Below are 27,230 nucleotides of genomic sequence, written 5' to 3' on the forward strand. Positions count from 1 at the left end.
TAGCGCCCGGTCGTGCACTCCTGTGCTGACCTGTGTTTCACGCTTGTGCCGGCGCGTTTCTGCTCGTGGTGTGCTAAAATACAGTTCCTCAGCAGCGCGGTCAGTGCTAACCCCAGCCCCTGCTACGGGCGGTTGTCACAGCAGAAGCACCTTCTGTGGCTGTGCTTTCTGTTAGGCTTGGGTGAAGACATCTAGGGGTGATCCAGCGTCGAAACCAACCACGCTGTCAGCAGACCCCTTCCGTGCTGACGGCTGTTCGTAGCACAATGTCTGATAAACCCCCACCAGGTAAACCTGCTCGGTGTGGATGTTATTCCACTGTGAAGATGCGACAGACGCCACAGGACTTGTCTTTGGAGAGCTGCTGCAAACACGAGACCGGCCACAGCTGCAGTGCCCCGCGCATGCCAGTCCTGTCAGCGCTGGAGGGCCAGCCAAAGACTGGAGGACACGAGTGGTCTTCTGTCTTCTCCTCTAAGCTCTCATTGGTCTTTTCTAAAGTTGCGTCCTAGGCGCTGCCGTCTCCATTCATAAGTGCCTCTTGTAGCGTTTGCCTTGCGTTTACACTTCCCAGCTCCTCAGGACGATTAGAAATGGGACTGATCTTCACGAGATCCATGATGGCTCCACTTCCTGGTGCGAAGTTTGTGCCCTGGTGAAGGGTTCAGAGCGTCTGACGTGATGTTTTATTGCCTTTCTTGTCTCCTTCCTCCGTGCTTTCAGCCTAGTGAAGAAGATCGAAGTTAGAGTGTCTGTATTATTTCTTTTTAAAGGAGTGACGAGCTACCACACTGCCCAGGAAATTTGGTTGGTTGCACATTTCAAAGGAGGCATTGATAATTTTTTCAGCAATAGGACTAGCTGTTTTTGTCTGAGTGTTGCTAGGTGGAATCAGATTCCACTTTGCAGCCAGCCCTTTAATCGTCAGTTCAGACATCCTCTGCTCTTCTCCAGATGAAGGGGGAAAACCTGAATCAAACCTTTCAGAAACTGCTGCCCTGACTTGCAATATGGAAAGTGCGTTCAGTAAGTTTGCACAGTAGAATCGTAACTACCACAGTGACCAGCGTAAGGGACTTTCACCTGAGGTTTGTAGGCTAAACTGATTAGATTTTGCAGTCTTTATTAGAAAAAAGTGACTTAAATCACAACTTCAAATATGTTTTGGCTTTCTCAGGTTAATACAAATGTTTCCCACACATGAAGTTATTAGCAGAAATAAATAACTGTATCTTTTAACAAATATTAGTGTTTAAAAATCAGCATTGAAAATTAAAAAAAAATAGTTTAATCAAACAAAATTTGTTTGATTTGTTTTGGATTATGAATCCAATTTAAAGAAATTATAAATATGAAGGGGATAACAGTTTCCTACAGGAGCAGCAAAAAGTTGAGGGTTCCAGGACTTTAAATTCAGCTAGGAAGAGCTGGTGTGTAGTACACCCTGCAGTTCTGTCAATGTCAGGAAAAAGTGCTATTAAATGTCTTAAAGTGCTGTTTTAAAAATAATGATGTGCGCCGTAACTATTCAGTACTTCTGTTGTCAGACTGACTTTCAGCAAAGGCTTGTTAAACTCTCAAAATTAAAGTGCTTGGAATTAAATGCAGACTCATGAGCTCTCCCTGTCCCCATGTTTTGTACCTTGAGCACCTCAGCACGGGCTGTGAAAACGCCTGGGCAGTGTCCCCCAGAGCTGATGCGGTGCTCAGCCATTCAGGCACTTCTGCCTTGGTCTCATGTTTATTCACCCTCAGTTATTTATCTGAATGAACAACTTGCTTTTTTTTTTCCAATTATTTTTAATAGAACAGGACTTTAGAATTTGGGTACAGACAAGCTGCAGTGCAGTTATTAGGGCAGTAACCACATCCAGCACAAACTGTATTTATTCTTGATTTCTCTCTAAGTAGAAAGTAGAGCACGGGATACATGATCTGTGCCTAAAAGCACTGTGGTTCTAGTTTAATGCTTGTTGGTTGTTGAAACTTGGTTAGTGGTGCGTTCAGAGTGTAGGTATTGCTATTGTCTAGCTGCAGTTCAGCGAAACAGGGCTGGCTTTTCCTCTGGCTTCTTTTGCACATCCACAGCACTACCAGCGATGCATGAGTTCAGAATCAGATGCCTTTCTTTTTGCTGTCAGTGTTTTGGAGTAAATCCCAGAAAAATTCTTCAACCAGTCTCTGAGCTCTTAAACAAGCGCGGTGGCTACCTTTCAGACTCCAGTGGCCCTGGGCCAGGCCAGCACACAGCGTTTTGCCTTCCTGGCTGGAACATGCAGAGCAGCTCTCCGGTTTGCACTGGGCAGCTGCGGAGCCTCAGAGAGAGAAGTGTATTGCCTACACCATGGTCCGGCAACTGGAGCCAGGCTGGCCGGTCCCGCCAGCCCTCTGAAGCCCTGCCAAAACTGTGGGCCAGAACAGAATCCTTCTGCGCATCCCTTGCTCTACGGGACTTGAGGGTGCGACCACATCATTCGTAAGATGCTGCCCCTGCATGCTGTGTGGCAGTACTTTGGGAAGGGATGCACTTGCCACAGACATCAAGTGTTTGAAAAACTCATCTTGTTAGAGACCCTAAATTTAGTAGATCTGGAAGAAAGTTGTCACGCGTTACGATAGCCTAATTAATATATGCATTGGTTTTGGTAGAAGTGAGAAGGCTTTTCCTGTTGCTGTGGTATCTGTTTAAGGAGGGGAAAAAAAAGGGAAAAAAAAAAAACAGAACAAAAACCACAGAGACAAATACTCACAGTGTAAATAAATAGCTCTTTAGCATGGTATGAGGCGCATTTGACCCAGCCATTTCAGTGTCAGTTGCGGTTACACTGCATCCTCCTCCAGAGTCAAAGGACCGCAGCTTTTCTTCTGAAAGAATGAAAGATAGTATGTGTACTAAATACACATGATCTTTTAAATGTGGAATCTGAGGAGCCAGACAAAAACACGATGTGAGGACTTTCAAGATTTTTTGGTCCATCACAGGCTTTTGTGGAGAAAATTGACTTCACTCTGTTTCATTGATCAGTTTTTGGCCACAAGTAAAAGCATGCTCTAGTGCAGTGTCTCCACACGTTTTTGATCACACACACCTATCAGTAAAAAAATGTTGAGCACACACTCCCAACAAGTTTATTTATATCTAAATTACATGCGTGTGGTGCTGTACTACCAGACTATGTACATTATAAACCATACACAAAAAATAAAGAGGATGAGAAAAAGATGAATTAAGTACTATTTTTAAAATAATGTTTTATCTTATTTATTAATGGTACAAAAAATATTTTATTTCTGCACTGCAGTGGAATGTCTTGCGCATCCCCTGAGCTGTGTGCGCCCTGCTGCCGAGACCACTGCGCTAATGTACGCAGGAAACGGAGACACAATCAGGTGCCTTTTTCCTTGCACTACTGAATCCTTTTTAAACAAGCAAAAATTGAATTCTCCCATTGAGAAGTGTTACATGCTGATTATGAATAGAGACCACATTTCCTTTTCCCAACTTTCTCTTTTCTTTGGAAAAAGGAGGAAAGACAGTGACATCTTTTCTGCTGTGGTCCCTGTTGCAAAGACAAAACTCTTCTAGACGGAGGAGATTAGTAGTTCTTTAGCAAGGCCACTTCATTTTTCATCACCTTGCAGTTGTGCCTCTTGGTATGGAAATTTTATGTTTCTGCGAAACTCTATGTTTTCTCTTGTGAGCAGAAGAATGGTGTTGAGAAGTCGTCCACCCTAGTTGTGTTCTGTTCCTGAGAAAAGGATGTCTTTGTTGTGTGGAACAAAGTATGCCAAAAAATAAGGACTGAAATGGAGAAGGATGGTGTGTTCTTTTGAGTTCTTTCCTGCATTTCTCTGCCCCTCAGAGCCCAATGTGAGATCACTCTCAAGAAGTGTGGATCTCAAGGCCTCCACAGCATGCTAATGCTGTTCGGTGCTTTTACATTTGAAGTGTCTACAGAGCTTCATGGCTGGCTGAGAGCAGTGTTTGCCAGGACAAACTATGCTCTTCCATGACAGTGACTCTCGTAAGAGCCTCCACACCGTCTTGATGCAAGCTCACAGACAATCAAGAAGGTGTTGAGATCTTTTGGCCTCTTTCTGTGATGAGAGGTGCTTGTGGTGCTGCCTTCAGATATGAACTAAAGAATTGGCCTGTGTGACAATAATGTCATAAAAGCTCTGGAAGAGTGAAATTATATCTGAGTTTTCTTCCTGTGAAATAACTACATGCTGCTACACATCCTCAGCTGCATCACCTGTTTGTTACCACTTAGCTGGTACAAGTTTCTCGTGTCTTTGTTTTCCCAGCAAGTGCAAGTCTGAAGAAGACTGAATGTGGAGGGGCACTCTCGTGCCCAGAGTGCTGTCTGCATTCCTCACGCCTGGCAAATGGGGAGCTGTCACTGAACGGACCTTTCGATCTGTGGGAAATCCATGGAGCCAGTTTCTGTTCCTCAGTTGTAGACGTATTCCTTTTCAGTATGAATATTTTTCAGCAGCCTCCTGCATGTTTTCCCTATTACATCTTTGCTATAATCCTCAGGAAGATCAAAAAGAGAACTAGGGGTGTATCAAACAGGATTTCACCACTCCAAGTCTCCCTAGCAGCTTTAGCTCAAACTTCAGTCTGCTCTCCGAGTAATGTGATCTCCTGGTTTTGATCGGGCTTTTTGGGACTTGTTTCATCTGCAGGTAATGACAGTGTAAGTACCTCTCTTCCATTCTGTTCTAGTGTCATTTTATACTGCTCTTAATTGCATTTGAGCTCTGTATTAACCTTCAAACCTGTATACCTTGTTGGTAGCATTACACCTTAGTACAAGGGCGTTCACATTTCCAACTCTATCTTTAGAAGCATTGAGGAGGGTCTGCCCTCATCCCGGACACCCCGTGGTGGTTCTGCCTGTCTTCCAGGAGCTGTTCTTCTCCCATATCACTATGTGGGAGCCTGGTCGGACCTTTAGGGTGGGGAGGAATCATCAGAACTAGGGTGATTTAGCTTGCCTTTGCCCAATGGGCCAGGTTATCAGCATAAGAGAAAATTGAACCCAAATCCTAGCCCACACCCAAAGACTCACAGTTAGCCTGTGTTGAACTGTGCTTTTTTTTTTCCCCCTGGGTTAAAGATTTTTAGAATTTCATGGCAAAAGTAAAGGCAAGTAAGAATACTGATTAAGCTTACAAGTTTCAAATACTAATCTACATCAGTATTCTTAGTTCCATGTTTCATCCTAATGGCAGCACCAAGAGACCCATGCTGTTTTTCTAGGATACAGCTGAAGGTGGATGGGTTTAGGTTTGTGATTCGGTTGAAGCACCAATGTATAATTTCCAAGGAGCTTTAAATCTGGATACCTCTCTGTCGTGGGGAGAAGCATAATGTTGTTGGTACGTCTCTTAAACGTCGTCTTTTAGGCCCGGTGGCTTTGCCAGATCAACACCACAAGCCTTGGTAGGAACGAGACTCCATGGACTGTGCTCCCTCTTTTATTTCTCCTTTGTTCTGTATTGGTGAAAAAGATGCGGTGTGTTGCCAAAATAGATTCCCAAGGTGCAACTGTGGATTTTCTATTAAATCATGCTTGGGAAGTGAAGCAGCAGTACTCTTCAAGCTCCAGTCTTGGCCATTGAGGGCCATTTTAGCTGACTGTATGAAGGAATCTGTACAAATCATCAGACCAAAGTGTAGGCACTGGTTAGGCTTCTGGGCTCTAATAGTTAATAGTGTAACTACAATAGGTACCGCTCTTCAAGGGCTGATTTAACAGATAGAGATTCTCTGGGATTGTACAGCCGCCAAAGTCTCCAACTTCCCTTACGACTTTCTTTGATGAGGTTCCCTGTTGCCGCTGGCAAAATCTGCTGCACAGTAACAATCGCCTAAACACAGAAATGGTCTCTCCGATGCTGAATTTGTACTACAGAATCAGTTCTTGGCATCCTGTTGATCCCGTAAGAAATTTCAGAATATCTCTTCTATGGGAGCTAAACCCACGCAGACCTTCCAGCTCCCGTGCCAGGACACTGACCCTACTGTCCAAGCTCTGCCAGCAGTCCGTCCTACGAAGGTCGGTTCGGGGGAGGCTTTACAGGAACATTCAGTTTGCTACCGGAGTGAATGCTACAGGCGCGTTGGCAGGTGAATTACACTAGAAAATGAACATTATTGTTCCTATTTTGAAATTATAATTGTATCTCCAACCAGGTTTTTTATTACTAACTTAGAACAGTCTAAGGCCATTTTTGGCGATGACCTATCCTGAGACTTCTCTTTATTTTATGCCTGTACTTTTGATTTTATCTCTGTATACATTTTTTCACGTGTAATTCTGAGGTAGCATTTTATTTTTCTCTTCACAAAGGTTTGCTGGAATCTAAAAGGTATTTAAGACAACTTAATCAAATAGCTAAAAAGGCTTTCTCTTCAGAGTAACCTATTATTCCTTTTTCAGTCATATAGGAAATAGTGAAAAAAGTGGATTCTTGATGCACCCCATGAGAACAATAGATTTGTGTTCAGTCTTTCCTTCTCTAAATTAGAAATCACAGTATAGACAATCATATATTATACCTTATTCTCTGGTGGGAATAAAATGTTCATGTTTGCCTCCTTTTCTCTGTTTAACGTTGACTACTGTGAACACTAGGAAGAATAACCCTGCAGCTTTTCTTTCTTTTTTTCTTTTTTTTTTTTAATCTATTCATTTTATACTTTTCAGACAGATTTTTCCCCGGGGTGAAACAAAGGTTAACTGAAATTTCCTCTGTTGTGTACCTGAACGAATCAGCAGTTTGAGAAGGAAATCCCATTGATGGGCAAAGAGAGTGACAGGCTCTATTTAAAGAATTCCCCCGGCTGTGTGGTAGACCAACCATGCCATGAATTTAACTGTTCCTGTGGTCCCTATACTTGTACCCACCAGAAAGAGAGAAAAACCCACTTTGTTCTGCAAATGTTGCGCTAAGCTTTGAAAATCATGAGCCACTGAGTTTTGTGAATTAACGTTACTAGCAGTGGTCAGCACTAAAGGAAGCAGCGTTTATAGCATGAGAGAGGAGACAGACAGAAAATTATGCGTGCTTACATAATAGAAAAGGCACACTATGTGTTTGTGGTCTAATGTGTGTCTGTGCGTTTTAGCAGTTTGTTCCTCAAGAATACGATTTACAAACTTACACTATCTCTTGCTTTATTCACCGCACATTTTTATTCCCACTTGGTGCGTGCAGCATCCTGCCCACGCAGAGCCGTGAGAGCGTGCGGAGGTGAGGTGGATGCCCAAGGGCAGGCACTGGGAGGACGGCGCAGGATTTGTGGTTAGACAAGTTGTGTGGCAGTTCAGCTGCATGGAGGAGATACGTGGCTGAAATGCCATACTGGGTGCCTGCCGTTCAGTAAAACGAGGCACCATGTGCTGACACCTGTGTGATTTTTATTTCGTAGCATACGCTGTAAATATCAGAAGTGCTCCTCTTTGCTTGTTAAATACTCTTAATTCATGTGTATTAAACTTCATGACCTTCCAGTCTTCTTGAAAACGGCAGCTCTGGCCCTGCCGCGGGCCCCAGACAACACGCAGCCTGGGGATTACCAGTACCGCGTCGTAGCCCCGACCGCCAGACCTCTCTTCTCTGGCAGTGACAGTTAAGTCTTCTCCCGTGGGTGATGGCTGCTTAAGTTCGCTTGAAGTTACTTTAATAGGTCTTGGGTTGTTTTTTTTTTTGCTTACACAGCACTGTTCAGAGGTGTGTGTTTTTTTCTTTTTAAAACCTGATACGTGTTTGGCCAATGATGCCTTTGCCTCAGTCCACTTCTTACATTTTAATTAATTCCAAAATTAACACCATACTGGATCAGATAAAGGTTGCTAAAAATAAAGCCTTGCAGGTATTTTCTCACTGACAAAAATATGCATATTGCTGTGCATATGTGTATCTATTAGATGTCAAGGGGAGAGGCAGGAGAGTCGGTCCTTGCCATGAGAAAATGTCTCAAATTGAGGTTCTGTCAACGATTACATCGACTGTGGGAGTTTATGGATCTCTGTTAAAGTTGTGCTAAAGTGGTACTGACTTGTAATCCATTATAACAGCAGGTGCCTTGTTTTTAGGTAAATCAGCTTTTCCACATCAAAGCAACTTGAGAAATCTTTAGAAGTGTCTAAGAAAAACACAAGAGTTGATTCCATTCCCTCTGGGCTGGGGTTGACTCGAGTAACTGGGTGATGCAGAGAGGGCTTCGTCCGCTGTGGCTGCTGCGCACCTCCCAGCTCGCGTACCAGGGAGGTGTCTGTGTTGGGATAGAGCTGGAACTGCGGGGACCCAGAAATCCATGATGTGGGTCTGTGGCTGGCCTCTCGGGACAGCGCTCTGAGATCCACTGGCTGCACAAGGCGTCGCTCAGGGCTGCGTCCTCTCCCTCCAAACGGCGACGGACCTGAGCTGCGCTGCGTCTGGGCGCGGCATAAGGAGGACGAGCTCCCTTTTCAGTTCGCGGTCTTAAGTGGCTGCAGGGTGGACATCGTGTCCGTCAGTAACTTCTGGTGACATACGTGCATGTGTATATATACACCCCCCCATATGTGTATATGGGGGGAGCCGTGTATATACATATATATATATATATATATGAGCACTTGGAATGCACCTTCCTAGAAGAAAAAGATGTATAGTGCATCCTAGTGCATAGAAACCCGAATTCCTGTGCTTTGCAGAATCTGGTGTAGTGAGGGAATCTTTTATTTAAGTTTTGGGACACTGCTTGGTCGTTATCAGTTCATACTTGCACTCCTTGTTTTTCTGGATGAAGGGCTATGTGAACACAAAAATTGTGAAACTCATTGTAGGAAATTACGTTGCAATAAGACTTGAAACATTTCGGTTCGCACAAAACCAGGAATTTTCAGATACATGTAAAATGTCACAATGTGAGATTCTTCTAGATCTAGATCATTTTTAGAGGTTTAAGGCTTATCATTTTAAAGTGTTATTCGTTACACCAGTATCAGCCAGAAGCTGTGTCCTGACATGCTAAACATTGTTCAGAGATCTGTCTGATACAGTCCTTGCCACGGAGGTCTTACAGTAGAATGTAATTAGGGTTCTCTATTCTGTAATGTGCTATATTAATTAGCAGTCAAAATCCAATTTTTAAAGCCCAGCTTTGAAACGTATTTGCCCTTCAGGCCACATATCCTACCGTCACAGCTTGAAGCAGCCTGTTTCAGTGAAATGATCATAAACTAAACTAAATAAAATACATGTCTGCATGTATATTGCAATTAGAAGGAGAGGGAGACACCACTTGCCTTCCCCTTTTCTAAAATTTAGCGTTTTATTGTCAGAGCTGAACGTCCAGGCTCTGCAGTTTCTCCGCGCTGTGAAATGAGGTAACAAAACAAACCGTGCGGGGCAGGCTGAGCACGGAGGACAGGGGCCTGTTCTCCCCCGGCGCCCGTGGGCGAAACACAAGTGTGACTTTTGCTGGGGTCAGGATCTCTGCCCGACCGTGCCCTGCCGCGCTCAGCCGCTGGGATCCGCGGTGGTGTGGCAGATAAGAAAATCTTCTGAGCAGTTTGTTGTTTATTCTAAGTCAGGGTTTTGTTCTGTGGAAACAGATTGTTCCTCCAGGCAATTTCAGGTTTTGACTGCTGGTCCTGGTTCTCCTTCTCCCCTCCTCTCCCTTTCTGGGATGAAAGAGGGAAGACTTGAATGCACATTGAGCAGCGGTCCTAAATCTGGCTTCACCGTGAGCACTGCTCAGAAATTTACATTTTCATGCTGGTGGAAGGATACACGTGAATCTCAATGATCTTTCAAAATTTTTCTTTAAATAAAAGCAAAGCTGTTGCTTGCCATTCATCCCGTTGTTTAGAGGTGCAGGACAGCCAAAGTGTAATACTTTATAAAAAAAGAACCTTGGACAGAGCTTCCATCTTCATCTAAACGCAATGTATTTTGCATCCTGGCTCTCATTTTTTTCTGACCTCCTCTTGCCCTTCTCTTCTTCTCTCTTCTGCAATTTGAGAAAACCATTTTTTCCAAGTATAAGAGGTTTGTATGGCAAAGTCGGTTGTCTTTTTTTAGTTAAGTATAGAAATTAATATAAGCTTGAAAAGGAGATTGCTTTTAACAAATAAAGAAGAGAAAGAATAAAAGCACAAATGTGTTGAAGATGTTTTGGAGGATTTTATAAAGATGCTGTGAAAACTTGCAGGTCCCTGTAAGCAGTGTAAGTTTCGTGTGTGCAGCAGCAGAGGGAAGTCTTGGCAGAGATTATCTGAGTAGTTTTTAAACTGCTGCTTTCCTACAGTACTGTAAAGGGTAAAAATAAAGGACTCATAGCCCCATTCCCTACGGCAGAAGTCCACCCTCATGCGTGCGTGTGTCCAAAAAAAGGATTAAGTGCTTTAGCGTTGTACTGGCCTCGCCTTGGAAAATACCAGGTGGCGAGTTCCGTTGTACCAGCCCTTTCTAAATACGGAAACTTTCCGTGATTAGCATGTGTGTTTTCTGTCTGCGCTTTGACCAAAGTCCCCCTCCCCGTCCCGGGAGGGGGGGCTGTGGGGTGAGAGAGCGTCGTCCTGGGGCATCCAGCGGCGGTGAGGGTCTGCGGGCCGAGCCACCGCCCTGCCCGGGAGAGCTGCGCCAAGCCTGCCACCCCAGGCCCCTCGCCCGCGAGACTCTGAGGAGTGGAAGCAAAACTTGGGGTGCTCCGGGGCAGGGGGAGCGTGGCACAAAGGAGCCCTCAGCCCGCTGGCAGTATTGCTGCTGGGGGACAAGCGCAGGGCAGCGGCATGGCCAGTGGGAAGCAGAGTGGCTGGAAAGCCGGCTCGGAGGAACCCGCAGCCACCCGGAGACTGAAGGGCCTGTTGGACTCGTTAATGCATCCAGTTAGCGAACTCAATGAGGAGGAGGTGGTGTTTGTCAACTCAGGCAGAGTTTTGTGATTTATTTCATGACCAGACAAAATGCTGTGGTCAATGAGAACAATCATTGCAGAATTTTCTGTGTGCCTAAAGCAAGTTTTCGTGTTGGTTGCAGAAGCACGGCTCTTCCTACGTATTTCGGTCTGAGGGATTTACTGTGGGTAAAACAAAGCCTTATGCGTTCTGTTGTGAATCAGGCTTAACTGTGAGAGATTTTGTAAAGAGAGATTTTCTTGTAGTATTTCATTCAGCATTAAAGCTCTGCTATTTATTTTCTGATTTGAGCAGTCTTAATTTCCAGCAGTAGGAATATTTGAATCACTGTATCACGGTTTTCCCCCGTGAAGGAGGGGATTTTGACAGTGAAGAAGAGAAACTTAGTTGGTGTGTCCTCAGGAAGGACATGCCTAATGATTAACAGGAGTTAATTTTCTGGTAATTTTGGTGTGTAACCTGTCAACCATTCTGCATGTGAAACACCGTGCCCAGAGTGCTGGTTGCCAGGACAGAGTTTTAAATTACAAGTGCCGTCTTCTTTATGAACAAATTTTCTTAACAGGCTTCCCAGTAATAAATACTGCACTCAAATATGTCAGTGCGTTTCTTTACTGTTAATGACTGGACAGTGAAAGGCCTGATTTTCCCTGGAGCATACCCACAACTCACTTCCTCTGAGGAGAGCCAACGTGATGCTGTCCCTCTGTCCTCTCTGCCGGGAGCCGAGAGGCTGGGAGACGCGGTCCCCAGGGGTGCGGGCACGGTACCGCCTCTCGTTCCGGTGATGGCTTCATGTCCTGAGCGGCGCGCAGGTGAAGGACCTGTTGGATCTGGTCTTTGAGCTCTGGCTGTGCCTGGTGCTCTGCTCACCATGACTTAGGTACGACACATGGCTCAAATTGCTTTACAGACAGGCCAGTTAATTCATTATTAATGTCTCTGTGATGGTCGTTAGCATTGTTGGCATTAGTGAGTGCTGAAAATAAAAATCTTTCAGAGTGTTGAGGTTAGAGTAGATAGTATTGGCCCTGACTTTTGGATGAGGAGCAGCGACAAGCAGGTATTCTGCACTAAAGCACCCATTGTGTGTTTGACTGACGTACCTGGTACCCAGATACTGCATTACACACTTCGTCTGAAATTGTTGACTATTTCAGTAAATGAAGGGTTAGACATGATATTGTAGATTGTGTGTTTTTAATTTATAGTCACCTGCCTTTTATTGGAAATGAATAGTACAAGCAAAACCAGTTGGATAAATTTTACGAGTTTTTTTCCTGTTTGTAAATCCTGTTGTTGTGATGCGTGTTAATAACACAGGTAGGTGCTTCCGATTTGGACTGTGAGAACTCGGTGGAACACTTTGCATTAAAAAGTCTGCAGACACAGAGGGTTAATTTACGCACAAGTGGTAATGGTTACTGTAGAACTATAGCTAAGGTGAGCTCCTCTGTTGACATGAATCCTCCCTTAATGATGAAAAAGATGCTGTGGTGGTACAGCTGTCTTTGCACAGTGAGAGAAGTAAACAGTGTTGACATGCAGAATTTTTAAACAGCTGTAACTGCATCCCTATTCTTTTAGCTTACTGCCTTTTATTTCCTTTTTGATGCTTTCTTTTTACTTCTGCCAGTCCAAAGGCTGTGTGTGAGAAGGTTATGGTGTGGCAGTTGATAATTCAGTGTGTCGTCTCGATTTACTGCACATTACCAAACCCTGTTTTGAAATAGAGTTACTTAGCTTACAGTCTTAGTTGCTGTGGTTATGCATAAAGTCATTTTGGCGTGCAGCTGTCAGAAAGCAGTGCTGAAGACACAGATTTTGCTAATTCGCAAGGAGGCAACGTGTGTTTTATGCTGTATGTTAACGTCTTTTTCCATGTCCTCCCACTCTGGTGACCTAAGGACTTGAGCTGGGCATCCCCATGAGTGCAGGCAGAGAGACTTCAGATGGCTGGAACTGGAAGCTGTGGAGTCCCTGCCTCTGAAGAAATTAAATCCTTGCCTGAATTTATAACCCGGGGGGCAGAACAGGAGTGTGATGTCAAATGAAGTCCACCCAATAGCTGGAGATGTGCTGATTTCAAGGTGGATTACGTTTGGTGTCAAGCGGGTGGGTAGCTTTCCTGTACTGAAGATAGAACTAGTTTCTCCACTTTGGTACGTTCAAAGTCTATTACCAGTCTCAGTAAGTGCAGTAATCATGATGTTCAATGCCTTATACAAAAATAATCACATAAATTAAATATAATTAATTTTATTTCTGTTTTTCAGGAGAAATTGATGTGGACTGGTCCATCTGTAATAAAGACGTAGAGGTAACACAGACAACTAAATTATTGCATAATTCTTTTTTTTAATGTTTATTAACAAGCAGAGCAAGATAAATGACATTGAAAAATCCATCTGTAGTTTCTGTGCAGCACCCTTAGCAGAACCCTGCTCTGGCAGAACCCGAAGCCTGAGCTCTAGTGCCACAGGGAGACCTTCACAGGTCAGGCATATGGGCAGAGTGGGAAAAGGATGCCAGGAATCGGAGCACCTCTGCAGACTCTGCGAGGAGGAACTGGGCTCTTCTTCCTCACTCTTCAGAGACTCGCAGTTGCTTTATGGCAGCTGAACCATGTTCCCACAGGCAGCACTGTGAGCCGTCTGCGTTTGGTTAGCCTTGCTGCACTCGCTGAGATCGGGCTTGGCTGGGACGTTGGTGCGGCTAGGCTGTAACCTGGAGCATTCCTGCAAGGTACCATAGCATCCAGGAACTGTAAGCTCCTGTAAGGTCCAATTCCTTCGATTTCTCCTTCCAAGGTTCAGTAAAGCTTACATAATCAAGTGACATTAACAAACTCTTTCCCGTAACAGAAATGGTATTTTTATAACTCTTCTGTTCACTTGTCCAGAATTTTATTTCGGCTTCTTAAAATTGTGATGTTTAGTAAGCAATAAAGGTTGAAAGTAGGATTGTCAGTTCTGTCTGCCTACACAGAAAGTATGTGTGAGGTCACTGGGAGAGAGAGAGTTGTTTCCAGCTTCTCTTTTTTTCCTCTTTTTCCTTTTTAAATCTTTCTTTACACTTGCAAATTGCAGATTTGGTCTAGACTTGTGTAGCATTGTACTTTGTCCAAGAAGTTTCCCTTAATGTGTGCAAGGGAATGTGTAACTTGCATTTCCAATTAATGTTAGTTATATTTGTATTCTGGGAAAAATTCCAGTTCATCATGAGATAGCACAGTGACTAAAAGTGACTAATCGAGGGAAAGCAAAACTTTGTAACTGCAATTTTAAACAGCAAAAAGAATGTCCTGAGATGGAAGTTTGAAGAGGACAGTTACTTTTCTGGTAGACAATGCAGGTTTCTCTGTAACAGAAGTACCCGGCTGAAATCTGGATGTGTAAATTGTACTTGTAAAAAGTTAGTTTTCTCACTGAATGCTACCAGCAGACCTTTACGCATTTCCAGTTCTAACAAACACTGAACCGCAGAATCCCGCATGATAAACACATTCTTCTCATCTTGTCTCCCAGGCACAGATCTCCAACTACGCCAGTGTGAGGCATACCAGTATGCGGTACTACACAGCTGATAAAAATGTTACCTGTAGAAATTGCGATAGACCAGGTCATTTGTCCAAGAACTGTCCGACGCCGAAGGTAAATGCAACACTTTAATTACTAGTAGATGCAGCTGTTGTTTCTAATACTCTCTTGTGCTTGCCATTAAAAGCATTGCTTCAGTGTTTAATTATTTCATTGAAAGGTTGCTCCAGGTGAAGCACAGCTTTCACAAGATCAGTTTACTGTATAAATTTAGATGTGTTTTGTGGAAGCCACTGCTTTTATTGTTTATAGAATCCCTGCAATTACTACTAGCAATAGACATTTATTTGGGGTGTTTTTTTCTTCATTTCCTCTTTTGATTTTTTAATTTTCTTTAATCTTTTGAAACATTCTCACTTGACATAATTCTTTTTTTTATTTCTCAATAGAAAGTTCCCCCATGTTGCCTGTGTGCAGGAAGAGGTCATCTACAAAACAGCTGCCCAGCACGTTTTTGTCTGAACTGCTGTTTGCCTGGGCACTATTTCAGGGAATGTCTGGAGAGAGCCTATTGGAATAAGCACTGCAATCGCTGTGATATGAAGGGGCATTACGCTGATGTGAGTACAGCCCATGGCAAAGAGCTCGGTCGTTATTGGTTTTGTACCTGTCAAAACCTGAATTTACAACCACCACAGTCTTTCCATATTTTCTGTAATTTTATGTGGTGCATATTTGTATAAGCATATGAAAATATTGTAGAGTGGTTCAGAGAAAACAAACTGAAGCCTTGTAAACGCTGACTCTTTAGTTTCGTCCAGTTTAGTTAGAGTGGTGAAAAACGTCCTTATTTCTGGTGAATGGAAGGTGTAGGCAAGTTGACATTAGAAGCTGTGGTATGCTGCAAGCATGCCAGCAAGAGGTAAAGAATAACTCTGAGGTTCCAAGGCTTCCAGGTAGGCCTTTTTTTTGCTATGATCACATATTCATCAATGAAAATATTACCAGAAGTTTAAGCTAATGTCTAAGTGGGTTTGAGAGGCATTTATAACTGTGCTGTATTTTATATTGTACTTTTTACAAAGCACATTTACAAATGTGCTTTGCAAAGAAAATTGAAATGGTACACTTTATTTTTTACACAAGTATAGGTGAATAAAAATTTTATCTGCTATTAGATTATCAGAAAGCAGATCTACAACCATATTGACGTGCCATAGCTTCGTTTCTGCCTGCTTTTCATTAGAGTCCTCTATTATTTATGAACAAGTAAGAAGAAAGATAATGATGAAATTAATTGTCTCTCTACTTCCGTATCCCTGTGGACAGGCCCATCACGTACTCTAAGAGAATTTGTAAAGTAGTGGACCAGTTGCAAAATTGTGTACTCTACTATTAAGAGAAAAATACTGATGCAAAGATTTAGTGCCTGGAACCTACTGATGCGTTGTCTCAGTGCCATGAGAACCACAATGACGTTTTTCATCTTCACTGCTGTCATTCAAAACCCAACTTTTTCTACGTAGACCAGCGTAGCTCGCAGAGGTTGAGTGGACACTCTGGTCCTGTTGCCAGTCACTCCAGTTCCTCATTCATATTATGTTATGCTGCCTCTACGTCACAAGCACTGGAGAGAAAAAGGTATTTAGTGCCAATAATGATCTCCATACTGTACCTAACAAAACAGCGTTTCAGAGGTGTTAGCAAGCTTGCATCGGTATTCACAGTACGAATGGCTCTGTCAAGTGGGAATGTGGAATTGCTCCTTTCATCTTCTAAAAGATTGAATGTTCGTTTATTTCCCACCAGATGCAAGGCTGCTTGTTTCAGGTTGAGCAGCACAATGAGAGAAGAGTTTCCATTTATTTTATAAGGAGATGGAGGCCCCATGAAACACATGCATTCTGCTGTTAGATTTTAGTGAGCATTCAAAGTTGTCTTGGATAAATGAACGAGTAACTTTGGCACAAAACCAGGTGTGGAAATGTTAAAAATGTTCAAGTATTGTAAGGATACTGGAGCATGTTAAAGGTCATCCACATACAGCATAATCTCTGTGCTGAAGTCTTGGTGGGAGGTAAGATCATGGGACTTCATTCGGCTGAGACTTTTTTTTCTCAAAACTTCTATCATTTAGATGATACCATTATGGAAACACACTCTTCAGTGCATAATGTCCTGTCTTAAAAATATTTCTTCAGTTCTTCTGAATGCATTTTGAAACAAGTGGAAATTGTTTTGCTCTGGACAGTCCGCCCAAAGCTGTTATTATGGCTAGTGAAAGTTAGTGGAAATAAGAAAGATGGAGAAAGGCTTTATACCAGGGCTGGGAGTGACAGGACAAGGGACGACTGTTATAAACTAAAAGAGGGTGGATTTAGATTAGATATAAAGAAGAAATTTTTTTACAGTGAGGGTGGTGGAGCACTGGCCCAGGTTGCCCAGCCAGGCTGGCCAGGGCTCTGAGCAACCTGATCTGGTTGGAGATGTCCCTGCTCCTGGCAGGGGGGTTGGACGGGATGGGCTTTAACGGTCCCTTCCAACCCAAACCGTTCCATGATTCTATGGTATCGCACAGTAGGTTAGGTCAGTTGTATACTTATTGCCAGGAATCCTGGTTATGAGGAGTGTAATGTCATGTACCGCTACTGCATGCTGTGAACTAAATCAAAAGATTTTGAGCAGGAGCATTTAAAATTATTACGAACATCATGCAACCTAAGTAAAAGCTTCTATCAGTATTTCAAAATGCATATATACATAAACAGAATTTCTTTTCTAACAGCTCAGAGAATTCGCAAACCAGCATCATTTGTTTTATTTTTAAAGTATGGTGTACCTCAAAGCTAGACAGCACTGGTTTTTAAATTTTCTTCTTTCTGTATGCATAGTTTCATGTTAACTTTCAGTGCAGGATAAACTATTTTGGGAAGAATGTTCCACCTCTGAAGGAGAATCTCACACAAAGTATTTTTTAATATTCTTAAGAAAGTGTTGAATGCTGTAGCAATTGGGGGTTTGGTAGAAGAATAAAAGAGATTGGCAAAACAAGCAAAATTTTCAAGATTAATAACTGTATTTAACATTAAAGATCTGTGGGATTACAACTGGGCAGAGGTATATGGCAATGATGTTATCGCTTTATAAGATTAAGTGATACTAGACAACCACACTTGGAAAGATCTTGTATTTATGTGCTTTTGTCTGTGTACAAAGCCCTTCCCAAATAGTCTTCAGGCATATGTACTTCTCTTGTAGATAAGTAGGTAGTACTGAATTGAATAATTGAAAAATATAAACTAGATGAAGGCATTGACGTTGCAGTAGGACAGTTCATTTAGTAGGAGGTTCAGGTATGACTGTAATATGAAGATTTGTCCTCATATTTCACAAATGCAGGTGGAAGACATACTGTATCCTTTCTTTAATTTTCCTGCGGCTTTCTGGTAGCAGCAGCAGTTATGCTGTGAGGATGGAAGAGGTTTAAAAGCCTTTGAGTTTGATAAAATCTACTAAAATAAAACACAGATGAAAAGTAAAGTGTGATTAAACATATTTTTATTTTTTATTAACCTTGTATGATATTATTGTTGTTTTACATGTCCTAGAAATTCAGTCCTGTACATAGCAATTAACCTTTTATGCTTTTTTTTCCCCTCAAATTAAATACAAAAAGATGAGGATAAAAGGCAAGCTGTGATAGCATCACCATACATTGCTACTTCATTTTCTAGCTAAAGATATGGCTTAAATGTTTGTCTTCCGAATACACATTTGATTCCCCTAAACATTAGGTCTTTTTGAAATTCAGAAATATTTGAATTTCCTTCTGAATGTCTCTTTCCTACCTTTGATTTTTCTATTTTGTCAAAGACTGAGAGATCCTGAGAAGAGCTTCTCCTTCCTTTCACTGAATACAAAAGTTTATCTGAATAATTCTCCTGCCTGGTAAAGCTTATGTTCTGTAACCTCTGTCGTATTTCATCCCCATATTGCTGAAACATGGAATAACTGAGTTTCAGAGGGAGGTTTGACCCTGTGGCTTAGCAGCCAGACATGAGAGACTTCCCTCTGTGTGCCTTCTGGGTGTGGTTTCCAGAGGAGGGGCGAGGAGCTGTTGGTGTGTCCATCCTGCTCCTGCTGAAGATGGCCTGGTCCCGCACCAACCGTGAGGAGTTCGGGAAGGAGAACTGAGAGTTTGTTACAGGCTCACCAAAGATGACGATACGTGGGATATGCAAATGATGCCCAGCACATGTGGGAGTTTGCTAGTTCTTTTGGTATTTGAATGCTAGAAATTTAAATTTGGTCTTCCTCTTCTAGCTGTACTTTTGCTTATAGCTGATGTGTACACGGTACCATTACTTTAAAGAACATCAACAACGTATTTCTGCACGCCCTTTCTGGTAAGCAGTTAGACAGAACTGCAATCTTACGTATTCTTATTTTGCATCTCTTGGGCAGTTCACTAAAGGAATTTTCTTTTCTGTGAAGAATTACGAGTCCTCTATCATCCCAAAATTTAAATCCTACCTAAGTAGTGTAGAATATTAGGAGCATCACAGCATGTATTTTTTTCTGCTCATTTAGGTCCACCTTGAATCAGAAAGGTTTGTCTTTGAAACTTTCAGGCAGTTCTCTTGTGCTTCTGGATAACAGGCATGAGGCTACCTGCGTGGTGGATGCTGGAGTGTAGGAGCAGGGTCTCATCTGCCCCGTGCTTGGAAAGAAAGATGGCACAGCGGAACTGCAGAGTGCAAAGGGAGGGTTGTGAGGCAAAGCAGCAGGGTCAGAGAGGTTATGAAAAGCAAGAAGGTATCCTTTGGAAACCTGATGTCTGTATACAAATGGAAAAAACAGAAAAGAACATAAATTCTGGCAGATTAAATGTGGAAGTGCAGAACTGAAGCTACCAAAGAGTTTAAGGGGCACTTCACAAAGGAATCAAAACCAACGGTAAATCTTTCTTCACATCAGAGCAAGAAGCCTGTAAGGCCAACAGATGATCAAGACATGAAAGGAACACTCAAAGAAGATAAGGCCAACAACCTAAAAATAATTTTTTGGCATCTGGCATTCATAGTGGAAGAAACTGAGGACATTCCCACACTGAAATCTTACTATGAGGGAATCATGAGGGAATGTCTCTGAAAGTGAAGAGAATGTTAGGGATGCTGCTAACCCATGGATACAAATCCATTACCAGAACTGGATAATGATTACACAAATGCTGTAAGGGAGCTGGAAGGTGAAATAGCCAGATTAGTGATGGTGGTGTGTAAGCTTTTGCTTTGTGTCTGATTGGTAACTGAGTGGCAAATACAATGACAATTTTTAAAACATGTCCCAGGGAGAGCTGGGCAACCAAGCCTGCCAGCCTGATGTGTACACCAAGCGAATTACCAGAAACTGCAGCAGTGGCATGCTGGAGTGGATATATAAATATGATATACATGGGAGGATGCAAGATTGCTTTTGTAAAGGAAATCCCACTTCTCAGAAATCTCTGGAGTTCTTCAAAGGAGAAGGTCGACAAGCATGTGTGTAAACATGATCCAGTTGACATAGTCTACGATTTCCAAAGGGCATTTGACAAAGTTCCTGACCAAAAGCTTTTAAGGAAACTAAACAGGCATGGAATAAGAGGATAAAGGTAGGATATGCTAGTGTGACATGGAAAAGGGTGAACAATAGGGCGACAAGATTTGCTGAGAAGACTGAATTATTTAGAGTGTCAGTGCTGAGAGCCAGCTGTGAAAAACTGCCCAAGGACTGTAAGAGGCAGAGGGAGAGCACAATAAAATGGCAGATGAACTTGAGTGGCAATAAATATGAAGTAAAATTCCCCAGGTAAAATAATGGCATCTTTGCACATGGATTGGTGGGCTCTGAGCTTGCCATTACCATTCAGGACTCAAATTTTAGCATTATGACACACGATCCCCAAAAAAATCAGTGTTCAAAAGCTGTGAAAAAAACCCAATGAAACCTTAGGAATCAGCAGGGAAGCAGTCGACACATACCTGCAACTTTGGTCCCTCTCTGCTGTGTCCTTCAGCTACAACTCTTCAACCTGGAAGAGAGATGGCAGAGGGAAGGATCTGTAAAGAGCTTCAAAACCATCCCTGATGGGATACAGTGGTTAGGGATCAATTGTTCATAATTTCTTTCAGTACAAGAATTAGAGGGCAACCAACGAAGGCAGTAGGAGATAGGTTCAGAAGAGACAGAGGGGGTGACTCCTGGTGCAATAGGTAGCAGACCTGTGAGACTTCTTACGGAGGGATGCCGTCGATGCAGAAAGTCTGCTCTGGTTCCGGAGGAGACAGGAGCAGTTCATGGAAGATAAAGCCTTGGGAGGTCATTGAACACATGGAAACTTCATCCAGCTTGCATGGTCTTTGACCTTAAAATGGTTCAGTGTGGATGAGCGTTAGGGAAAGGATGCGTGCTTGCCCTGGTTTGAAGCTCCATGAGGCATCGGCTTGTGGCCACAGTTAGAGACCGTGGGCGGGTGGTCGAGGCAGTGTAGGCGTTATTGTTTTCAGGCTGCGTAAACTGATCATAATAACAGGTCCATATGTCTGTGCCTCTGCTAATTGCTTTCTGTAAAGAATTTCGAGCCCTCCACAAGGCATTTTATCAAAAAGCTGAAAGCCTTTCACCAGGGCCAGTTACTGTGACTGTTCTGTATCAGTCTACCTGTTGGGATGTTTTTGGTGTCCGTAGGGGCTGGAGGCAGACTACAGGTTTTGCTCTGAGGCTGGGCTAAGTGAGTCCAACATTCCCCAACGTTCTCCCAAATAGTCTGAAAATGCTACTATAGCCTACATAGAGCAGATCTCCATACAGTGTTGGGAAAAAGATTAATACATTCACTATTTTTTTGAGTTGTTAGCAAAAGCTTTGGATGCTTCAAAAAAGTTTTAATTTCTCGTTCCACAAAGTTCATTCACTTTTACTGTCTCTCCAAGGATGCAGTACAATCTCCTGTGCACAGTCTGTTTCAGAGTGACTCTCCATCCTTACGCTTTTGTCTAGAGGTGAACATGAGGCAGCTCAAGGTACTTTGCCTAATTTGATTTGAAAACGTTCAAAGTTACTTAAAACATTTTCAGGAAAATGCATTTCTTGTCTGTTAGGTCAGTCACTTTCCCTGAAACAGCCCAGAGAATGTATGGAGTCCTCGTAGATGGGGTTGTGTGGAAGAAGCTCAATCTTGTGTGCGTTCCTTGGGAAGCTCATCAGAGGAGCAGGTAGCAGAGTTGTTCAAAAGTCTGAAGCTCTTTTTGACGTCTGCTGCTTCCCCTAGGAAAGAGCCCATCAGTCTCATTGTGTGCACATACAAATGTGTATCTATATATATCTGCGTGTACATATATATTCTTACCCTTATATGTGTATAGGCTGAAGTCCCCGTGCCATGAACATCCTGTGTTTTGCAGGCTGGGTGGCAGTTAGGTGGATGTCATGAGGCTTGTGGTCTACAGTCTTACCTGCCAGCTGCAAGGGTGGGGAAAGAACTTCATAAACAGCGATGTGCCAGGCAGGAGGCAGACATGGCAGGCAGGACAGTGTATCCTTGTGTACTCAGGAATAAAGAGCGTGCGGGCGCTCGGTGGTGCCTGAGCTCTCCCAGGAGCTGGCAGTCAGCAGCGCCCAGGTCCCCAGGGCTCTCCAGCCATGCTGTGCCTGCTGGCCCAGTTCATGTAAAGACATGTGCGTGTCTGCACACCCCAGATGCCCTGCAAGCGGCGCTCCTGCCCAGGAACCAGCCGGGTACCTTAGCCAGCATCTTCTCCGTGTGTCCTGACGCCTTTTCGGGCCACGTAAAACACCGTTAGCCTCTTCTCTCCCGGAAGACTTCCTTCTGCCTTTCTCGTTTTTGGAGCCTATGCTGGTGTCTGCTGCAGGGCCGGGGCTGGCCCCTGCGGGCTGTGGTGTGGCTGGAGGCACAGGGACAAGCTGCAGGGCTGCGCCGGTGGCCTCGTGGCCGACGGGGCCCGTTCCTTTCGGCAGTGCTGCAGGCCCCTTGGCCCTTCCGTGGGCAGAAAGCAAGGGGTTTCCCTTCTTGCCCCATTCCCCAGCGACATCCCATGTTTTTCAAGCCTGTGGCGAGTCCGTATCTGGGACTCCCGTGGACGTTACTGGGAGCCTGGTCGCTGCTGGCAGTTAACCAGCTCGGCTTGCTCCACGCCAGGCGCCAGCAGCGGCGGCCGTCTGCACTGGCGGCGCAGGGAGAGGTCTCGACATCTGCTCGTGCAGGAGTGGTTGTGAAGGGAAGCATTGTGTGTTTTCCACAGCAGTTCCCATGCGGAGGTGATGAAAAGTGTGTGTTTTGGCAAATCTTTTGTTTTATTGTGGTGGCTTGCGGCGGGGCAGCTCCTAGCAGCCGCCGCTTTGACAAAGCACCAGAGGATTCTGTTAAAAAGTTGTGTTTAGTAATTGTAGTCGTCGTGTCAGACCATAACTGACTTGGAGCTGAAGGATTTTTGCGAGATGAGTAGCTGTGCCAGCAGGGACCCAAGTCTCCTGGGCCAGCCGCGCTCTCATTAAGATTTGCCGCTAGCCGTGGCGGTGTTCGGCAAGTATGTGACGTGCATGCTGTTATTGTATGCTTGGCTTGTCAGCCTGCAGCTTTCTGACACTCACTTATGTCACTCTTTATTCAGAGAGGAAGAAGCTTTTGATAATTTGACAAGACAAGCTCTTAAACGATCTAGGTCATGGCCTTCACTGTCTGTGATTGTGAACATATTTCCTGAAAGCCCTGTCACTCATCACAGCTACATTTTCTCCCGGGGAGCCGCAGGCCCGTCCCGCTCTCGTCAGCGCGTGCATTTTGGTTATTCATACGCCAAATACAGTAGCGGGGTTTTTCCTTTCCGTTTGCAAATGCTCGCATGTTAGTGGGGCTAATCCTCTCCCCCGCGCCCGCTCCCAGCAGGGCCGCGTCGAGGGCCCTCTCGGCGCAAGGCAGACGACCGGCCAAGGGGAGCGGAAAGGAGGGAAGGCCGCTTAGTGCTGGTTTTGTGTTTGCTCATTGTTGTGGAAATATGAGAACTGGTGGCAAGGGCCTTGTCTATTGAGCACTCGAGTCCTGGTCTGCTGTCAGGGGCTGTTTGAGATTGAGTGTTTTATTTTCTTTGATGTTCACGTTTGAGAATAGGGAAGTGGGAATTAAACAACAGATGCATTAAGCCGTTGTTCTGGTAAAACAATAATTAGCACCTGATAAAATTCAATACGGGTCAAAACGTGCGGTACACAGCCTTGATTCATCTGGTGTGGCAGCCTCAGCCGGATCAGGCTCGGATATGAATAATCACCCTTCCAAATTAACCGAATCTGGGCCGCAGCAAAACCAGCGTGGATTTGGGGAAATTAATTGCCCAGTGCTTGTGTGGCACAAGGCACGGGACATGGCTGGAGGTGCGGGGGAGCGCACCTTGCCCGTGCTGTTGGCAGCCGTGCCGCAGTGACACCGCTTTTGAGAGCGGGCACCTTGTGTGCCGGAACATCTGAATGCCAGCGAGGTCAGACCACTGGGGCAGGAAATAAATGCAATTTTATTTTAATGTAGTTCATCACACTGCCATCGTACTTGTATACCACTAGGGCTTTTCTTTAAATGGGGGCCATTCATGGTTAAGTACTTTTAAATATGTAAGAAAAATCACAGGGTCGGTGGCTGTTGTGTTTGGTTATGCTCTCTTCCATAGCAAACCTCTCTGCTTTGTTTGAGAAGCCAGTATTCAGTAGTAATTGTTAATTATATTTTTTGTAATTCTGTGATGGAAGGTATGGACAATAACTCTGAGCTGATGCAAGGTAATAGGGCTCCTAGTTAAAAGCATCGTTTCTGAAAAGCTGTTGTTTAGCCAGGCATCCATTTTTGACTATTGTGTTCAACTTCTGAAGTTTGTAAGTGATCATTGTGACAATGAAAAGTATTACACTGAATCACCGTCTGAAAGAAGAAATATGCTTGGCCAATTTTCCCTTACCACCTTCTGCCTACCCTTAAGTTTTCCCACAGCCTTAAAACATCCTTAAAGATGATGACGATGATAAAACCTGCCTCTTGATAGCACTGCGGAGGCGTTGGGACGGTGCCTCTTCCAGTGTTTCGGCAAGAGTTGCGCCAGCTGTAGTTTCCTGCTCTGAGTTGCGGATTTTCACTAGAAGTGATGTCTTTGTGTCCAGAGCAGAAAACCCCCCAACCAAACTATTATTCAAAAATAAAGTAATTTTTTTATTATTACTAAATGGCTGCTGTGAGTAAAGGTCATATCACAGAGTGGCATTTTGCCAGTATATGACAACTCATTGATTGCGATTTTTCAACCATATTAGTCTGGGGACACTGTGGTAATGGAAAACTATGCAGAACTAATGTATAAATAACTGCCTGCTACCTCTCTGCTAAACCAGCAAAAGTCTCATCGCAGTTGAAGCCTTTTACAGGTTTGAGAGAGGAGGCAAGGTCTTTGATACAACACTTTTGTACGCGCAGGGGTATTTATATACTGCGCCTCTGAATCCTGAGTAAGTTGGCAAAGGAGGAAAATCCTTTTGTTTGCACTCGAAGAGAGCTCAAGTGTGTTCAAACTGTCAAATGTTGTGGTCTGTTCCTCTGTTAGAAATGTGACGTACTAAACACATTTTTTAATAGAAATATTAATATAAAACTCAAATATTTACATGCAGTATTTGAGTAAGAGGAGAAATGTCAATTACACAGAACAGATTGTAGATTTTTCTCTAGAAAATTGTGTTACTGGCGGAATGAATAATAAATAATATAATTTCCATCACATCAGAGAAAAACATACTGTATATGCCATAGGGTGGCTGTAAAAAGCTTGGGTTATTTTTTGAGAGATTCAGTTGCTAATATTGGTTGTTGGGTGGGGTTTTTTAATTAACATGCTCTGTCAGAGTAAAAGAAGGCAAGAATTTAGGCATGAGCGAAAAATTTATTCGAAATCTAAAGAAATGTTAATAGTACTCATTTGCAAGTAGTCGTAAGGCTTTAATGTTTGAAATTGGAGCTGCAGCATATTATGTAGAAGCCACAGAATAACTAATATTTCTTCTTAAAATACTGAAAATTGAGATTAGCAAACCAAATTGCTAATTTTTGAAATGGTTAAGAAGCTATTTTAGTAAAAGAGTAAATGTTCTAAACAAAAGTGAAAGACCTCCGTGGAAGTCACTGTGTGCATGCTCCCTTAAACACTAAAATGGCTAACAGACAAAGTACCACTGCTCCTGTCTCTGCCTGTGGCTCGGGGTCGCAGGAGAAGACAGAAATACTCTGAATTTTGTGAAAATATTAAGAACCCTTGAGAAAGTAATCTCTGTCTTATTGACCATGAGCACATTCTGGTTTTGCTTAAAGAAGATCCATATTTTCCTCTTTCCTGTCTCTTATGTATTCCTCAGGTCTGTTGTGTTATGGCTGTGGATCAAGAATCTGTTCTGTAAAATTTTTTACAATGGGCTGCACTTACAAGTTTGTGTGTGAGTCTGGCAAGTTAAAAAAAAAAAATTAAAAAATCAAGCAAGCCATTGTAAAAATAGAAACATTAAAGCAATCTGTTATGCTTCTTGTTTACAACTCATCTGACATTAGGCTACTGAGGATTATTACATGTAACAATTACATTTTGATTAGGGTAGAGATATGTATAAAAATACTAAAATATTTTTATTTCTACATGAAAGGAAGGTACTTTGTGATTTAATTTCCAAAACATCATGTAAATTTAAAATGTCAGAAAAAGTAGAATTTAAATTCATTTCTGTTTGTTTTGCAGTATTAATACTTATTATAGTTAAGAGCACGTTACTCTCCCAAACTTCGAACCTTCAGAGAAGAAGAGGAGAAAGAAAACTGTTACTGGCTTTCTGACAATGGCAGGGAGTGTGTTAAACCAGTGTAAAATTCAATTAAACTGTCTAGCCAGGTTTTTGAAGCTGAAATGCAGACCCTTTCAGTTAAGCTTCTTATTTTCCTGTGACCGACACCGGTGGATACTGTGTTATGCCAAAACCAACAGGCTGTAAAGCACCTTGTTTCATGCTCCTAGCTGATCAATATTTTTATTTTCCAGGCTTGCCCAGAAATATGGAGGCAGTATCACCTAACAGTAAGTAGAAACACCTTTTTTATTTTCTTCTACACCCAACCTATTTACTCTTCTGTGAACTGCTGACCATAAAATATAGACAAGCATCTTCTGCGAGAAGATAATAAACATCTGAAGAGTTTTTGAACTGAAGAATGCAATGAAACACTGTCACTATTTTTTAAACATCTTTAGAACTTATGGTTTTGTTTTAATACTGTAATCATTAAATGAGTGCCTTGCAGCACTCTCCTCAGTGGCTACATTTACACATATAAGGAGGGTCAAATTTTAAGTTGAGATGAATAGCAGAAGCAATAATCCCATCTCAGATATCCCAGATGCTGGTAATTAATCACTATATGTGACAAAGCTTTCTTTTTAAATGAGTAAAATAAATCTCAGCTAGAGTGGAGATGTTAATTTGAGCAAATACACTTTATAAACTTTTGCAGATAATTTCTAATTGGTAAGGATGTAGCTATAACTTCTTCTTTGGCCTGCATTAGTTGATCTTTTATAACTGAATCTTGAAAATAAAACTTTGTGAACTGTACCAGTGTATTACTTAAGGTTTTTGCTCATATGTAAAATAATAGAGTTAAAAATAAAACAAAATGCCTATAAATTTGGCT

The 27,230-nt window shown here is 42.9% G+C and overlaps 1 protein-coding gene across 1 annotated transcript in view; it reads left to right on the forward strand.

The window, feature by feature from the left end:
* ZCCHC7 (zinc finger CCHC-type containing 7) overlaps positions 1-27,230 on the forward strand; it is a 116,595-nt gene that overhangs the window by 66,382 nt on the left and 22,983 nt on the right. Inside the window, exons 5-8 of the mRNA XM_086770441.1 lie at positions 13,199-13,242; positions 14,450-14,575; positions 14,911-15,081; positions 26,581-26,616. Coding sequence (XP_086626567.1) covers positions 13,199-13,242; positions 14,450-14,575; positions 14,911-15,081; positions 26,581-26,616 — 377 coding nt within the window. The remainder of the gene's footprint in view (positions 1-13,198; positions 13,243-14,449; positions 14,576-14,910; positions 15,082-26,580; positions 26,617-27,230) is intronic.

The sequence above is a fragment of the Chlamydotis macqueenii genome, chromosome Z (genome assembly GCF_036417535.1).
Source record: "Chlamydotis macqueenii isolate bChlMac1 chromosome Z, bChlMac1.mat, whole genome shotgun sequence".
Taxonomy (NCBI): domain Eukaryota; kingdom Metazoa; phylum Chordata; class Aves; order Otidiformes; family Otididae; genus Chlamydotis; species Chlamydotis macqueenii.